At 33.1% G+C, this 18,985-nt stretch overlaps 1 protein-coding gene across 5 annotated transcripts in view; it reads left to right on the top strand.

The window, feature by feature from the left end:
* The window catches only part of by (focal adhesion protein tensin), a 78,684-nt gene that overhangs the window by 40,192 nt on the left and 19,507 nt on the right, over nucleotides 1-18,985 (top strand). For all 5 annotated transcript variants that reach the window (XM_090113491.1, XM_090113483.1, XM_090113508.1 and 2 more), the window contains 2 exons: nucleotides 4,847-5,020; nucleotides 18,497-18,553. In XM_090113491.1, coding sequence (XP_089969617.1) covers nucleotides 4,847-5,020; nucleotides 18,497-18,553 — 231 coding nt within the window. The remainder of the gene's footprint in view (nucleotides 1-4,846; nucleotides 5,021-18,496; nucleotides 18,554-18,985) is intronic.

Here is an 18,985-nt window from a genome sequence, read left to right as displayed (position 1 = left end):
GTTCACTATTAGTAAAGTTTACAACATTATTATTTTAAGTAGCTTATGGATGCAAAAATTTACTTTTCAACAATCGGTAAACCTTAATTGCAATTCAACTGTCATCTTCAGAATTAATTACTACAATGATTGTTCAATATCCATAAAATTTTGGTGGTAGTCACTTGTAGTTTATATGGTATAAAACGTTTAAAAGGAGCCTAGAGTACCTATTTCAGAATTATAATTCATCGGTTGGAAAAAAAAACACCGTTAAAACAAAACGTTAAATGCAGAAACATAAATATTGATCGACAAAAAGGTTATATTTATATAAAAATGTTTCGTATTACCAAGGAATTCAAGGGCAAAAGCAATAAGAAACCGGACGGGAAGCAAAAACAAGGGGACCAAGAGCGTTCATATCAATAGCAGTAATCGTGTTTCTAGTACGGGCTGACCAATTGTCCTTGGCCCCTTGTTTGTACAACGTGCTCTATTAGCGATGTTTGTGTTTAATCTGCTTTAAATGATATCGTTTATCAGTAGCGTAAACACACTGAAGAACGTGTGAAAACTGAAAGTATAACTAGACCTTGATAGCAGTATCGTACACCGATATTTATTTGGCTGCCAAAGGTTTTCTCACTTTCTCCTGTTTGATTATGGACGGTAGAAGACGGATAAGCTGCCAAAACTTATATTTATGTGTTTATAACTTATTACACAATGCTTTTGGCAACTAACTGGTAAGCCCTTTTGATAGAAGATTACATTATAATATGTTAAATAATATGCTTAAATAGGTTCTTAAACCTATCGCAAGTTTATTCAGTAGAGCGTAAATCCACTGACACCCGCGACATCTTCCGCTTATCTAGGATTACCTCCTGCGCCGCGCTCTACATACGTAGCTACTGCTATTTACTAATCTGTGATTCTAACGTTATTCATTTTTTTAAATATCGCCTTTACTTATATCTATAAAGCATCTGGAAAATTAACAATTTCAATCCAGGCTTTTCGGAAATAAGCCGGCACAAATATATAGGTACTTGATATTGAACAGGCAACCGGAAGGATATTATTTATATTACCCAGGCATAGAAAAAAGAGAAGAAAGAATTCTAGAAATCTAAAAATCCATAAAAGATATAATTCAGTATCCACAGATTTGTTTAGCACAAACCTATTTTATTACTCTAGGTTTAAATTTAAATTTACGAGGCAAATAAGTTACAGTGCATCCGTTCATATTTTACGAGTTTACTTACCTTACATTGAATAGTTTTCTACGAATAACACCTCGTGTTAATACAGCACCTCAGTGTAACTTCATAGTCTATTTCTTATCAGGTTTTCTATACATGTTTACATTCTTAAACGTATAATTATAAATCAGCTTATTGTAAACACTAATGTAATTTCGACCTCGCATATTTATGTTTTTTGGTTATTTCTCGTGATGACTAGACAGATACATAAATAAATTCATATTTATTTAATCAGTTTACGTATGCAAACCAACTTCTAAGAGTGGTTGAAAAGTAATTTAAATTCTCACTCTCACTAACGCACACAATTTCCCCACTCCCAAGTAAACAAGAATGATTTTCAATTTTACATCTTCAAACATTTTATCTTATCATTATAATTTAAGTGAACACAAATTTTAACAAAGAAAGTTAATTAACATAATTCTCTTTGAAATGTGTAAATAGAGCTTTCACGTTGTTTAAGTGAAATACTTATTAAATTATAGGATAAATAAATTATTTAAATATTCAGCATAAATGCTAATGATTGAAAAATCTGCTTTACTGCTTAATACTCAACTACTACTAATCTTATCTATATTTCTATCTATTGTAAAGTGAGATTTGTGAGCTTATTCATACCTGAAAAGATTATAGTATGGTTAATGATTACACATTCCTAACCATATATTAAATTAACTAAAAATTGCAATGATATACAACATTGACACCTATCATATTGATATAACTCGGAGTTCGGACCAACTATTTTTATTTTAAAGGTCTAATGACGATTGTATAATATTAACACATTCGTGCATGGAATCATATTGTTATACAAAACTTCATAGTAACTATAAAAAATAACGTTTATTTGTTCATATAAAATGGATAATCTCACGGAAACACGCTGAAAGTAGGAAAGAAATGTTAAGTGCATGTATACAGTACACACCCACGCATTTACGCTCATATGTGAGAAATAGCCCTTACGTTCGTGTATCTTATATATAATAATAATAGTTTAAAAAAACTAAAAAACACGCTTTTCATAGAAAACCGAACTAAAAAATAGAAAATTTTATCAAATTTGTGTATTGTCATCGGTCCTCAATAAATCTACAAAGTTTGAACGAAATCTGGCCGTTTAAAGTGGGTCAAAATCGCTCCCAAAGAAGTCGGTTACAAACAAACAAACATACAGGTGAAGCTAATATAAAGCGTGTAAAAATGAATCGCAAAATGTGTTGGTAAGCGCATAACTCGAGAACGGCTGAACCGATTTGGATAATTCTTTTTTTTATTATATTCCTTGAAGTACGAGGATGGTTCTTATGTAGAGAAAACGTAAACATGTACCACGGGCGAAGCCGGGGCGGACCGCTAGTTTGTTATAAATATATGAAATAATTTTCTCATTCCCAATAAACTTTTATAGGATCAAAGAAAAATTTAAGGCTTAGATTTAAAGCGAAATGGAATTCCATAAACTGAATAAACTAAGCATTTGCGAAATGTATACATGCAAAGGTTATAATTATTGTAACAAAATCATTTATCTTATAATACACGAGGTTCGTAATATGATAGCCAAAAATGTGTTACATGAAAAATGTACAACTTCCTTTGTCCTATTGGAATATTGCAGATCGCGATAAAAGCTTGTCATGTAAAACCTAGGGTTTAACCAAAACCAATTCCATACAAATCCAATCAGCTAAGTTAAGAGCGTTTATGGTGTGGAATATGCTAGAGAAAACAATGATTCAATTATCAACTTTATCAATTGTATAATTTTACATTCATTAGGTCAATCCTACACAGCTCTATCCTAGCTCGCATATATTTAACATACAATTTGTTTTACGTTATCTTTTAGATTTTAAAGCACTTGCAAACGATGCACCGTATCATACATACTATCTTATCTCAAAAATAGTAAATCGAAGCACTATATTTATGCAACAATGTTTTTAAAGATAAGTAAATTTTGAAATATTTATCCCATAATATGAAACAGCAAATGTACACGTGCGGCATTATTTGGCTATAAGCTATATATAGGTATATTGAACAACAATGTAATTTTGATATTTAAATAAATTTTAAAAACTTATATAATTATATACATATGTCGCTCATAATATCTACATAAATTGCTATTGTTCCTCACAATATAGGTAGGTATTAACTTTTTTTCTTACATTACTTCCTTCCTTACATTAAATCGTTCACTCATCTATCCACTCTCTGTCGCTACTGTCAACTGTTAATTTTAATGCTTCATTTCGCTTCCGGACTAACAATACTTTTTCTTTATACTTAACCAGGAATAATACCTCTTTTTATAACCCTATATCTCGTTTCTGCCGTTTATACAATGATTTATCCAAAAAATTTCCCGATTTTGATATATTTGATCATCGAATAAACATATTTAAAGAACATGTTTGTCAAATAGTGAAATGATGTCCTAGTTGTCTAATTTTGTAATTTTGTTATTATTGTATAAGAAAGCATTATTTTAATTATTTTAATTGTCTTTCTTTTATATCTAGTATTTAATTATGGAATTTTTAATTATGATTTTATTGTAACACGCTTTAAATAACTGTAAGCTGTATCTCATTATAGTAGTAATTGTACACATTTTGTTGGGTTGCGTTCTGCTCCCGAAATTGATATGTCGCCTATGGGTCCGGCAAGATCGCGACCTGTTGTGTGTATTTAATTTTAAATAAATAAATAAATAAATAAATAAATAAATAAATTACACAATTGGTACATAATGGGCAATAAAATAGAAAATGATTTCATATCCATCTATTTTTTTATATAACATATTTTATAAAGAAAGGATTGAAGCATATTCTTGTAATATTTCCATGATATTAGGTTAATTTAGAATCTTATATGTATTAAGGTCAAATGAGTTGGTCACATCTTGTTGTACAAAGAAGTGCAAGCTTACCGTCGGAACGTGACAAGGAAATTAAGGACATCTTGAGACGTGATCGATCTGAGATCATAACTCAATGTGGGAGTCATGGACTCACGCCAGATTCCTCCATCTGTACGGAGATCAATGTTTTCTAGGTGTGCCACTAACAGAATTGCGTGTCTAACATCGAAACAATTGGAGAATGGTGTTCATTATCATTTTAACACGGATATGAAAGCGTTCGTTAGTCGTGAGGGTTTGGGAGAGCTCATGACACTCGCTAATAGTATCTCTAATTATACACTTCGCTTTTTACACTAACTCAATTTGCGACGGTCTAATGTTCAGACAAGAGGTGTTTTCACTAAAAGAAATTAGTTATTTACACAACTAAATAGCACCTTTGAATGAGCAAGAAATAATTACCATTTGAATGCAATATGCTGTAGGTAAAATGGCGACTGGGACGGGACGAGGAATCTAATAATGAATCCTTATTGAATTCCGATCATAATAGCTAATTGATATTGCCTTAATTAGGTCAACAACCTACAATTACCCATGTAATTACAAATATGTTAAATGCTAAAATAAAAAAGAGAGTAGGTAATACAAACCTAGCTTTAATATTTTATTAATATTTATTTAAATTGAATCTATTTTGGTACAGGACAAAGCAAGATTTTCGGACACCAGTTGGCAAATCCATCGGACCTGGTCACGCAATGGGGATCCCCTGCCCGTGTCCCCACCGCCCTTGCGGACGGAGCCCACGAAGCAGGGAGCCGTCACCATACGCGAACCACAGAGAGATGACCAGAACGGCATTTACGACACAATTACGGTAAGTTGCAACGACATATTGTAATACATATACTATGTATAAAGTTTAATTGGGAAATTCGGATAATTCTATTCGGAATTATTGTAAAGCGTTTTTTTTTTAAGTTTGACTTACGTAGTTATAAGAGTTTTGATTGTGTACATTCTTATCAACTTTCAGTTAAGCTGCAGGTAATTGATAGGTATCATATGCGAAACAGTAATTAAAGAAAGTTACAACATGTAATGTTTACTTATCTTCATTGTTTTAAGGCTTCACACGTCTTTAACCTTTGGAAAATCGAATATAACATACGAATGATGAAATACAGCGTGAAATAAATCAATTCAATGGAATGTCCATTATACAGAAATGGTGAGCTTGTGTGAGTATACATTATTCTGCAGGAACTAACCATTCAGAGCTCAGATTTGCGTTAACTGATCGTAAATAATAATCGACAAGTCCAGGGCCGCTGCGGTATGCAGTGTGCTGGCGAGCTTTGATTTTCTACTTCCCGCTGGTTCACTAATGTACCTTAAACTCAGAGCTAGTGACTTGACCCTCGGTTATTGCTCTGGAAGACGTATCTTTCGATATATTTATTCACTAATACTCAATACATATTGTGATTTTTAGAAGCGCTAGATTCGATCGCTAAGAATTGTAGAAATAATGAGTACCATTTTGCTAAATACATTTTAATTAATCTATGCAACAAAAAGGAAGACGATGTTTTATTCGCACTCTAACATACAACGTTATGCAATGATGTCATTTATTTATGCGCCAGTGTTTTTATAATGCAGCAGGAGTGATAAAATCGTACTAATGATATGTTTAACGTCGTGCACAGCATATAAATTTTATGTGAATAAGTAAGTCATATAAATATCGAAATACATATTATTATGTTTGTAATCGTTGCTATTTTGAATCAAAGCGAGAAATATATGATTGAAAATTTTAGCACTAGACTCTACTGCGTTTCATATCGGACTATCAGTTAATAATTCATAGATATATAATATATATCAGTTAATAATTCATAGATATATATATAATGAGGAAGGTAATATTTTGAGAAGTTAAAAAGGAAAATGTTATTTTTCAAACATAAGATATAATCCCACTTCGTGTGAGACACGGACAATCAGATCATTCCCAATTTACCAGACACTGATAAATATCAACGGAGACAATTTAATTCGCCATGTTAAGTGAATCATTTATTTTTATTCTTGAAAGAATAATGACCCAAAAGTTCGTTTTAAGTGGCCAAAGATTAAGAACAACATGTGGCTCTGAAAATGTTTTACGCTTAATATTTTATTTTTAGCTGATCACATTATGTAGATTGTAATAAGTACTCTATCTTATATGTTAATATGAGGTGATGATTCTACAGCAACAAATAAATATCTTTCAACGTCATTAATATTGATTTGCGGGAATCACATTCATCACGATGACCCCATACATTCGAGTAATGGGGTAATTGTGTCTATGAGTAACTGATGGCCGACTGAAGACCTTCTTCCGATGCGCTAATGTGCCTATTAGCGGACCTATTCATACATGGTAAATGGAGTAATGTATCATAAATGTATGTAACTAAAGGCTACATGGCATAAAAAAGTCGCTCTATGTACCTGACGGTTGCCAAATCCTTATAAATATCTCATCATCAATTCATGTAAAGTTATATATTATAATAATGTTTATTTAAATTTATATCATGGCCATCAAATACATAAACTAATAATTGCACTCAGATAGGGTCTTTTTTAATGTGAATTATATATTTTTATATCTACATGTGAGCAAAACATATTGTCACATAAAATAAAGCGCAATAAATCAGCGCTACACGAGTAAAATGAATAAAAGATACGAAGGAAAATAAGAGTTTGTTTCAGCATCTGAAGACGGGGCTGAATAATTTAGGATGCGAGTGAAGGTCAAAGAGTAAGTGAATTCTGCCTACACCTACTATCTCCGTTATACGAAAACTGAAATCTTAAATACCTTGCATTAAAGACTACAATTGCTAGTGTTAAGACGATTTTGTTAGCTATTTGGTAGACGGTTTAAACAGGTATTTGAGAAGATAATTTGTGTTTTGCCGTATAAAGATATAAACAGCATACAAGAAGCTCAAACCATTTTAAAGGACACATTTTAATTCTAGTGTCATACAAACCGGCTACTTACTTTCAATGAAGAGTGAGGCAATACGACTTAGTAAATGCCTTACTGTTGCAAAACAATCGTACTTTAAATACATTGACACACAGAGGTGTGACTTAAATAATAAAATACTTCTAGAAATCTAACATATTTGCTAGATAAATATTCAGTGGCCATTATATAACTGTGTTTATATATTCTGGGGAACAAGTATCGCTATTACAATGTTTAAAATTTAAACGCTACAGAGGTCTGCCAGGGTCGTCTGCGAGGCAAAGTGTATAGATATTTTATTACCTATTCATTTATAGACATGATCTCATTATTCTTACGTCTACCTAAAGTATAAATAATCCGGTAATCTATGATTGGCATTTTCTAGTTTTAAATATATTTGCATAGTAAATACCAAGGACGAGTACTCATTACATTGATTCTAATTCGATATATTGTGTTATTACTTACGGTGCGCTTATTGTAACCGCATATTGCTACGACTTTATGATCAGTGTAGATGTTTGTGTTTATTTCAATTAAATATTAGGTACCTATTTATAATTGTTGACATTTGTTTTATGGCTGACATTGTGAATAATTAAACGATTTATTATTAAGCTATTTAACATTCTAATATTTATTCAATGCCATTGGTTCAAAATTGATGACCGTACTGTATTTAGTATTAATGATTTCCTGCAATATGTCCAATAAACCTTTATGATGCTAATACTTATAAATCAGATAAAACAAACGGGAGTTGATATTTACAATTCGTTAGTGTTCGCGATATGACGGGACCACCCGTGGTATAAGCAAAGATATTCATCGCATCAGGTGTCATCGATGGGTCTACACTCTCCCTGTTAGCCACGTCACTATAAATAAATTTCGACACCCAAACAATGGCTGTGTCGTAAAACTTTCGGTTGAATAATGACTACAGTGTAATACTTGACAACCATTTTTCAGCAAGGTAGCGCCTGGTTTATACAATGTATGATTTATTAGGCAAAATAGTTTTCGAATTTCGTATATTTTTATATTTCGTAATAATAACACGATATTTGCTTAGTTCTTGATGTTAAATAATTCTGTTTTTTTTTCTTGTTTTGAATTGTATCTATCTCTCTGCGTCGTAAGTTTTCTCCTCCTCTTTACGGTGTATTTAGTTCAATTTATGATATTACGAACTTTACGAAGTTATTAACGAAAATTTTTCCCTAGAGTATCCAGGTACCTATCTAAATAGACTAAAAACATGAACATTATCTTTACAGCTTCAAATAAATTTAAAATGTTTTACGTTTTTAAATTTGTAGTTGCATTGAAAAAAATAAATTCGGACTTTCGATATGGATCAATAGGCGTGATTAAAACAAATTGTTATAGACAAAAACTGGTTATCAAAGGGGCCGCGGAGGCGGGATAAGAGATCTGGCCTGAGCAAATCGCGAACCTTTCTCACGGTATACACTACGGCCAACGTAACTTGGCGGGCCTGAACTTCGCGCAGAAGGCTGCGCACGAACGTTTTTTAGGAACGAAATGGTGGCATGAGGCGGCGTGCGCGGGGCGGAGATCTAGGCTAGGGATTGACTCTATGTAAACACAATCATCCCTTTATTCGAACGAATATCGCAATCGATTTTTATCGATTTGAAATTTATTGATTTTTGTTTATATGAGATACTGAACGAAATAGCTTTACAAACTTATTGATTTTGTCGTTATTAAAAGAGATTTCGAGTTTAATAGCAAAAAAAAACTAATAACATTTTATTTTCATGGTTGTAAGACATGATTTAGTTAAATTATATCATTTATTTATAAACGACCACCAATAAGGACTGATTGAGAATATTTGAAACCTATTATAAAATTAAATATAAATATATTTCACAATTCAATTTCAATCGATTTGAAAAAAAAATCGATTAATCAATATCCTCAGACACGCATAGTGGACATCCCTTTTTGTTTACGTCGTATAACTTCGTGCATATTCGGCAATTCTCGGTACGCAATTATGTATCTCAGTCACACGTTAACATTGGTGTCGTGTTCGTGTCGCTATCTCTGTCTTGAGTACAGGCGGTTACAAAAGTTTTCGTTGAGTTGATCGTTATTATTTGTTATTATTATATTGTTGAGTGTTAAGTTTAAATTTGTTCGTGTTTAAGTTTGTTTTAGTGATAATTTGGAATATTCTACTTGGAATTTTGTATTATTCGCGAACAAAGATGCCACCAAAGCATAATATGGTTTTAAATCGCCAGGCGAGAAAAATAATATTCGATTTAACGCAGTATTTTAAAAAAGAAAAAGAAGAAGGCGTAAAAAATGTTGACAAAGTTTTTTTAAGAGTTGCTGAGTGAATCCTGAATTCATTAGGTTATTTTTATTGCTTTATGTCTCATAGCGTTTTGATATTTATTTTATTTGTACTTGGTCTCTGTATAAGGAAATTTTTATTCGAATTTCAGTTTAAAAGAAATAAATGTCTATAACACTTTTTTTACGAGTGTACATGCGCAAAAGTTCGTAGAGGCTATGTTCAGGCCCGCCAAGTTACGTTGGTCGTATTGTACCTCGATATCATTTAATATCCCAAGGCGCCATAGCATTTCTTCATATTTTAGGAAATCATAAAACAGATGTAAAAACCGATGATATCACTCACGTTTTTAAACGTTTACAATATAGACACGATATTTCCTGTTCAAATATATTTAATATATTTTTATAAGTTACCTACATCTTAAAGAATGCAAAATTGTATGCAAGGCAAAATCAAAATCACACTTTATAAGATACTAGCTTTCCGCCCGCGGCTTCGCCCACTTTGTCTAAAACATAATTAATATTTAATTATATACTAAAACCTTCCTCTTGAATCAATCTTTCTATTAAAAAAAACCGCATCAAAATCCGTTGCGTAGTTTTAAAGATTTAAGCATACATAGGGACATAGGTACAGAGAAAGCGACTTTGTTTTATACTATGTAGTGAAGATCACACACACGACGTCGTTTAATATTTAAATCAAATGTTATCATAATATTACCTACAAAATATATCATCGATATCATGCAAAATCTTCTGAGAGATGATTATTATAAAGGATATCTATACTAATATTATAAAGAGGAAAGGTTTGTAATTATGTATGTATGGTTTTCACTTTTCACGCATAATCTACTAGACCGATTTTGATGAAATTTGGCACAGATAATCTTTAGACCCTGAGAAAGAACATAGGCTACCTTTTATTGTGAAATATGTACCTACCACGGGCGAAGCCGGGGCGGACCGCTAGTTACATAATAAATACCAAAAGCTTAAAAAAGCTCGTATTCAAAAGACCACATGATAATCTAATCGACAAGTTGGTATTCAACACACATAATCATATGACATTAAATTTAATATATTAATAGAATTAGTTAAATAGTAAAGAGCATTATTTTGTACTATACATATTTGACTGCGAAATAATTGTAAGCTACATTCAGTGTATAATTCTCTTCTCATACTAACAGTTGAAAATATACAGGGTGTCCCACCGATGGTATTCTAAGCTCAATTGAGGTTATAGTTTTGCATACGCTGAGTACGTAAAAAATACTTAAAAAATTCCAGATGAATTTTTTTTTCAAATAGATGAATTCTTAAAACACCCCTAACAATAAACCCGGCCAACTATGCCGCCAACACGTGAGCTATCGTTTAAGATTATGTTTTCATAGAAAAAATGCTCACATTAGCGAAGCGGCTTATATGCCGGCTGCGCGAAGCTAGAGAAGAAAACATGAATTTTAAGGAAAAATTTAGCAAAAAATTTTTGGCGCAATTTTGTTGCTTAAATATTTTTTACGTGATCAGTAAAAGCAAGACTACAAGACCCTTCGCGCTTAGTATACCAATAGTGGGACACCCTGTATATGCTTACAAAATAACTAAACATTTGTATTTTGTTCCTTAATAAAATAAAGAACCAGTTGAACTACTTCAAAATACATAATATGTTGGTATGGTTTCAGATCGTGTAAATATTTAGACTAAAATGTGTTCCGGAACATTACGCCTTTTAAATAATTTTATATTTACTTTTCTATCTCACGGTTTTGGTAGTATGTATATTTTGCTTTAAAGGATATGACAGTTACATTATATCAATCGGTCTTACTTATAAAATGTTACCCATTCGCTATGCAATAGATTAGTTATTGCAATAACCTGTCTTGTTTTTATGAATGACGTTTCATGTGAGCAAGAGCAGGACACAGCTATGGTAGGAAATAGTTGACATTTATCCATTGTTTAACTTTTTATAAGTAAGGCCGTTTATCTTATACTAGCAATGCCCTGCGGTTTCACCCGCATAGATAGCGATATCGTTACAGTGAAAAGTCTACTATAGGTCGGACTATAGGTTTAATTTTTAATCACATGAAAATCACCTTTACCCCGTCCCGCACTACGGCCTTTTTTTTTTGTTTTAGTGGGGAAATCTTTCATAGATACTCACGGCCTCCGGGGGAGGGGCCGTGGGTTATGTCGGATTCCTACCGACCAAAACCCCACTGTGTTCCGTCTAGACGCATATTGGTAGAATTCCTCCGTGACCCCCGCACTACGGCCTGCTCGAACAGTATACCTACTATTTTCTGTAGATTGACACTTTTAAAAATTCGTTATATCTTTTGAATGGAATATCCAATTCTTTTCATTTAAAAAGTATTTTGCTGGTATTGAAACAGTCTATAATAAAACATCATTTAATGGGATAAGGATTAATATATGTGTATGGATAACATGGTTTGATTACTGTCGGCACTTCTATTTACTTTGAAAACGTAAAAAAGTTGTTGTAGTAACATAACTACTGAAGATGGACATATGGTATCGCGGACTTTCTTGTAGATATTGATCCATTCTATAATACCGTAGAACATTTTTTTGTTCTATCTTCAATAGATTCCGCAGCGCACGCGATGACAGAAGTTTTATTGAGGATTTTTTTACACCTTGGGTTACATTATTGCATTTTTGGTAAGGATCTCTAATTTTTTTGAAAATGCAATATAGCCTATGTTGCTCAGTAAAGATGCAGCTTTCTAATGGTGAAAGAATTTTTGAAATCGGTCCAGTAGTTTATGCGTGAAAACCATACATACATACATACTTACATACATACTTACAAACTTTTCCTCTTTATAATATTAGTATAGATATAAAAATGAATCGCAAAATGTGTTGGTAAGCGCATAACTCGAGAACGGCTGAACCGATTTCGATAATTCTTTTTTTATTATATTCCTTGAAGTACGAGGATGGTTCTTATGTAGAGAAAACGTAAACATGTACCACGGGCGAAGCCGGGGCGGACCGCTAGTTATGTATATAAAAATGAATCGCAAAATGTGTTGGTAAGCGCATAACTCGAGAACGGCTGAACCGATTTCGATAATTCTTTTTTTATTATATTCCTTGAAGTACGAGGATGGTTCTTATGTAGAGAAAACGTAAATATTATGTACCACGGGCGAAGCCGGGGCGGACCGCTAGTTTTTAATAATATTGTTATGTTGAAATATGTTTATATGTTGACTAATTAATTAAAAGTAGCGGCAAATCTATCTACTGGTATAAATAATATAACTAGGGTGCTTACTGCTTAGGTACAAATTTAAATTTAAGACCTACTTAAGCAGGAACACTAGACTTTATAATATATTACGAAAGCGTCAATAAGCAATGCTAAGGGTCATTTGAAATCGTATATAAATTGCATATTTTTCCGTGATAGCGTTTCAATCAGTTTTGTATCTCAATGCATCTAGAAAGTTCCCTGACGAATTAATTGCTCCGTCTATAGCCTTTGACTTGATAAATTATGGAGTATAGTTAATACGGTTCGTTAGAATTACGACGAAAGTATGAGTTGACATATAAAGTTATATACGCCAGAACAGCCTTCGGCAAACTGATCGAATGAGATACGTGATTGGCATACACGAGTTGCCCTTTTACTTAGGTGGGCATCGGAGATAGGCCCGACCCGTGAGAAATTTCTCTATGTATTTATAAGAAATTAAATAGTGTTAGGAAGTCCTAATAGCTATTTTTATTGATTCGATTTGTGCTCGATAAAAGCCTAGTACGTTTTCTACGTGCAAGACGGTTATTTAACTTGAACATAGGCTTTTAAGAAGTTTATTTTGATTCTGCATAGGTATGTAATTTGTTCCGAACAATCTAAATAATAAGAATATTGATTGAAATGGCCCTAGGTAAAGTAAAAGTCTTGTCGTAGGTAATAGATTTTTGTTTTGAAGGAGTTCATCTAAATAAGTAGTTACATATCAAACATACAATTCGATTCTTAAACACTAAAAATATATGAATAAACTCTTTAATTTTAATTGCTTTCATCTGATCATATTGGTTGATAGATAACAGTATAGGAACATTGAACGCTCAAACAGTTACTGTTTAATTTATGTAATTCAGGGCAACTAATTATAATTGTTATTCAAGCAACCCAGCTAGGATACCGACATGGTTGCCAGTAGGGAATCCAATCCCGCAAACGCGGGATCCCGCTAATGCGGGATCCCGCACCTTTTTTGCGGGATCAAAAATGCGGGATTACTCATGCGGGATCCCGCACGTTCGCGGGATTGAAAAAAAGTAAGAAAAATAGGCTCAGACGATGATCGGAACTATTATCGGACGGAACGGAACGTAATCAATGTCAGTTCCAGTACTCTATGACTGGGGATTCCCCTACGGCGCACGGGGATTTGCGTCTGGGGGAAGTATGTATTTGGAAGCTGTTTATACTTATGTAAAGTCAATTCCGCCTACAGGTGTGGAAGACGAGCGTGCTTTTTCCGCCGCTGGCTATTTATGCAACAAGATAAGATCAAATCTAAAAGTAAAATCAAATAAAAATCTTAATATGAAACGTGAAATATTGTGAATATTGTATTGTCTTAAACATCATTATATTTAATTTATAATATAAGTGATAACTTCGATTCATGTTGATAAGAATAATTAAAAATATTTGCGTGTATTTTCTTTCTTTAAATTACATTAAACAAAAATAATAATAATTAAAATCAATCCCGCAAATCCCGCGGGATCCGCGGGATTGATGATCTTAATCCCGCAGGCTTGCGGGATCGCGATTTTGATGCGGGATTGGATTCTCTAGTTGCCAGCTTACGATAATATAACAAAAACAAAGACAATAGTAGAGCAATAATAAATACGCTTAACTTAGAGTAATTATTAAGGGAACTTTATTAGCTACCGTAGTTAAGAGTTTACACTAACTACAAATTAATTTTGTTTTCTACCAAAAATGAAAGAAGATGTCCATTTTAATATAAATTAATGTCATATTACTATTTAATTTATTTTTGATATGATAATTACACTGACTAAACAATTAAGACACACGCGATCTGGCAAGTACAAATAATAATCGAAAATTTCAAAAATGACTCCTACTTATTCCTATAATACATGTGACTCTACATAATAAATAAAAATACGTCCTGCACCTTTGGGCAGTTATGCAACAATACAATTTAGTAAGCTAATTGGTAATTTATTAGTTAGTAGCCCTACATCCGATGCTAGCCGCGGCCCGCGGGAGCACGCGCGTGTGTTTACGGAAGTGCCCGCGCCCCGCGCCGCCCTCAATTTGTGAATGAACTATAGCAGTTACGTAATGTTTTCTTTTTACCTTTGAATTCTGTGAATATTGGGCTCTGTTCGGTACAACAAAGTGCAGCGTGATTTATATCAATTTAAGTTTCAATTACATATTTAAATAATTGTATACAAGTATTAGATATTGACATTTTAACGCAGAAAAAGGAAATTAGGAAAGAATAATTTTTATTACATGCTTTACTATTGAAGATAATATTATGACAAAATCAGGCGTTAAGTTTCTTGCAAGAAATTGGGTTAGATCGCTCAAGGTTGCATTGCATACCAATTACATGTACTGTGTTAAAATAATATTACAAATCGCAATACTCATCGACTAACAGTAAAAAACATAACTACGCGAAGTCATTAAGGCCATAATTACTGAGCTTATGTTTGTAATGCAATAGTAAACTCTTTGAAAAGTACCGTGGGGTGCGAAAATAAGATGACGGTTGCCTAGTAACGCGCGGCGTCAGAGCGGCGGCGAGACGGCCGCGGCGGTGCGCTGCAGACGCCTCGCCAGTGCCCGTGCTGCCTCCCGGAGCCGCGCTGGTTCCTGCGCCACATTGTCTTTTATCCTGAACTGTGACGGATTTACGCGAAGTTTTTTATGTAAACGAAAACTGTATAAAGTGCATCGTAAAGTGGTGTGATCCATTGTTAAATTTTTCGTATAAATCCCTTCTAAAAATTGTGTTAAAAGTTTTAAACTTAAATTCAAATACCAAAAATCTGAAATATCCTGAAACTTCTTTTTAGTTTTTTTTTATTTCTGAATAAAATTGAAAGGAGAATATGTGATTTAGTTAATATGTCTTTAATTTTATTTTATTATCTCATGTAGAAATGTCTGAGACAATTAAGACAAGAGAATGAAGCACTAAGATTACATTTGATAAGATATACCATTCTTGATAGCCTGAGTCGCATGCAAATTACATATGCCACTTGAATTGTGCAAATATAATGAATATAGTTATCATAATAAATCGTAAATGATTGAAATTGTATAGAGATACGTACGATACAAAAATCTTATATAAGATATATTGGAAGCGTTAACCAGTTAATATTTTATTGCTTCTATTTTTGACTAATCTTTAATGGATATTATAAGAACATATTTCACTTCTCAGTATAACGTTTCAAGGTTTTAAGAGTAGTAAAAGAAACATGCGTCACTAAAAATAAACGAAAGGCGTAATGCATGTGAGATATGAGAAACTGAACACTGAGCCATCCGTACTTTTATCGACAGGACAAATAGAAAAACATAAACAGCTGGGGCGCAATGAAAGGATCTAAGAGACGGAACATTCAGTGACCGCTCACTTTCATAGATTTGACGATCTTTTATTTAGATGAGCCCCACCCCCAAGGTTGTTAACCCTCGTATGTCAGACGAAGTTTAGAAAGGTCAGGGTTATACGGGGGGATATAATTAGCTTTGAGTATGAATAGTGTTAAAAATCCTCTTTAAAACGATTGCATTTGGTTTTTTTTTAAGAGTTCTATAGAAATTTTCAGGAAGCAAAGATTCAAATATTAATTGCAAAGAATAATTTTAGTTCATGTCAGGCTAAAAAACTATTCTGAAAATATAATACAGAACTTATTCAAAGATAACAGTCAAGTAAAAGTTTGTACGTATTGAGATACAATACATGCGTGCGGTGTATAAAGTGTCGCAGTGCAGGAGCGCATGCCCCTTACTACGGAAGTCCTGTCCCTCCAATTTCGTACATTTCCTTTCGATAACAGCCCCGATACATTTTATTATGTTGCTACACAATCATCAATATACATTTATGTTTTTAATTAGGCAAAAATAAACCTAATATTTACTTAAATAAAAATTGATGCAATTGAAAAAGAGTCAATTTAAGTGTTAAAAATAGTGAATTATAAAATTTTCTATAAAACTTTTTATCCTCACTCAAACTCCACATCTCCAAACAATGTAAAAGATGAAGTGTAATACGGGAAGTGATAAAGTATGCGTCGAATACCGCGATCATGCGAGGAAGGCGACGCTGCGCGCGCGCTGCACCGCCTCGCGTTCGCACTGTGGCGAGCGGCGTTCCACCTGCAGCGGGAGCCGGACCGGGGACACCGCAAACATAAGCACGTGATGACGGTGTGTGGCTTGTTACTCTTCAGTTCTTCTCTTTGTTTAGGTCTATTGACTATTCAATAGCATTCGTCGATGTTCATATAGAGTCTGATAGAGCCAATGTTGTTACGCATGTTTGAGAGTCATGAGGGTTATATGCTGTACTTGCGTTTGTAAATGTATTTATGATAAAACAAAATAGGTATACAGGTAATATATTGAATTGAGTTAAATAGAGGCAATGTTCAGTGTATGTGGTAGAGTCATTTTTGTAATAAGTTTTAAATTAAAATGTATTAATTTATGATAACACAAAATATATATGGTCTATTATAGTACTTGAGATAGTGTCGATTAGAGTATGATTAGAATAGTTAGCATTTTGATACACAAATAAATAATAAACACGCATATTCAGAATGTCTCATTTCACTATTGATTATTGCAATCAAGAGTGCAACTATAATATTACGTTTGAGACGATATGTGTAGTATGCAGCCAGGCGCATTCCACGCGAGCTCCGCTGAGATCTGCTCAATGATAAGATTAAACCAATTCCTAGGGATTGCTGTGCACAATACGGCGGGTTTGAAACGCAATACGTGCCTCATTTACATACAACACACAGGAAAAACAATATTGAAGGTGCTTATGTAATTATTTACGTGATTTAAGATCCAAGTGCACGATTTTACTGTAACGGATGGAGTTACGTTTATGAAATATAAAAGATGTACTTCATATTATTTTCACGTTTACTTGCAGTAAATCACGATAAAAAGCTAGATTTCAATAATTTATAAGCTATTTTCTGTTTTATGTTACTCAGTTTTAATAAAGTTTTGAAACTGTTAAAGAATTCAGTTTATTGTTAATTTAACAAAAAGGCTTAACGCGAAAGATAAATTTTGGTTGCGTACATATAACGATAAGTAACAATGCTCTATTGCAGTAAAAATAATTAGCAGCTAAACCCTTGGTAAAGCTGCAATAATCACTTAGGCCACACCTAGCTATCATTTATCAAACTGACCCTACCAATATACCCGATTATGTTCCCTTCATGGCAATATGCCAAAGTTTTATAAATATAAAGTGAAATTTATTTTCACTAAAAAGCGTTACGTAAATATTAATTAATCAAAAAAGCTTACTTTCTTCATTAATTAACCAATTAGTTGTGGCAATATAACGTATGTATGTGAAATTGTGAAAATATTTAAAAATAGACAATTATTAAATCACGCTTCTATAGCTGTGCTTCTATCGAATTTGAAGATATTAAAATACCGACTGTCAGATGTCGGCGCCAGTGTACACAAAAAGTGATGCGGATTAAATTACTTCTAAAAAACTCTACATTTAAAACCTATTGACAAGTGGCCTTGTCTCTAATGATATCAACGGACTAATATGTACCTATTACAATTTCATTGAGTATTCTTATCTTATATTGTTTCAGACTAGAGCAGTCAGCGCCCCAGCCACACCTGGAGCACCGACTTTCGCAAGAGAATACGTAAGCACTTTTTACTTTATATTTACTATTGTGTAGTTCTTAACTAAGGTTGCCCAATGTTTCGGACAATGCATGTTTGTCAATTTGGGACAAAGGAAACCATTACAGTAGCCATTACTACTAACAACGCCACGAATATCCGTTTTTATATGGAGCTTAGCATATTTAAGAAGCTTATCGTAAAATACATGATTATAAACTGTGATCCAGTTTAGGCGATTATATTTGTAGATGTTACTTTTGTAGTAGAGTCAAAACGATTGGATTAACGGCAGAATGAACTTAGTAGAGGCGTCGCATTGCGTTTACTGAGCGCCCACGCACAGCTTGTGTCACTTTCACGGAGTTTAGCTATGTCGCGCCTACGATGTCGGGTGTTTGATCTACTAAATAAACATTGTACTTGAGTAAAGAAAAGTTTTACATTTAAAG

This window comes from Colias eurytheme, chromosome 2 (genome assembly GCF_061535395.1).
Source record: "Colias eurytheme isolate Ceu_HAF_F1 chromosome 2, ilColEury1 Martin Lab GWU primary, whole genome shotgun sequence".
NCBI classification, from domain to species: domain Eukaryota; kingdom Metazoa; phylum Arthropoda; class Insecta; order Lepidoptera; family Pieridae; genus Colias; species Colias eurytheme.
Note: the sequence above shows the minus strand (reverse complement) of the source record. Positions and strands in the feature narration are given on the sequence as shown.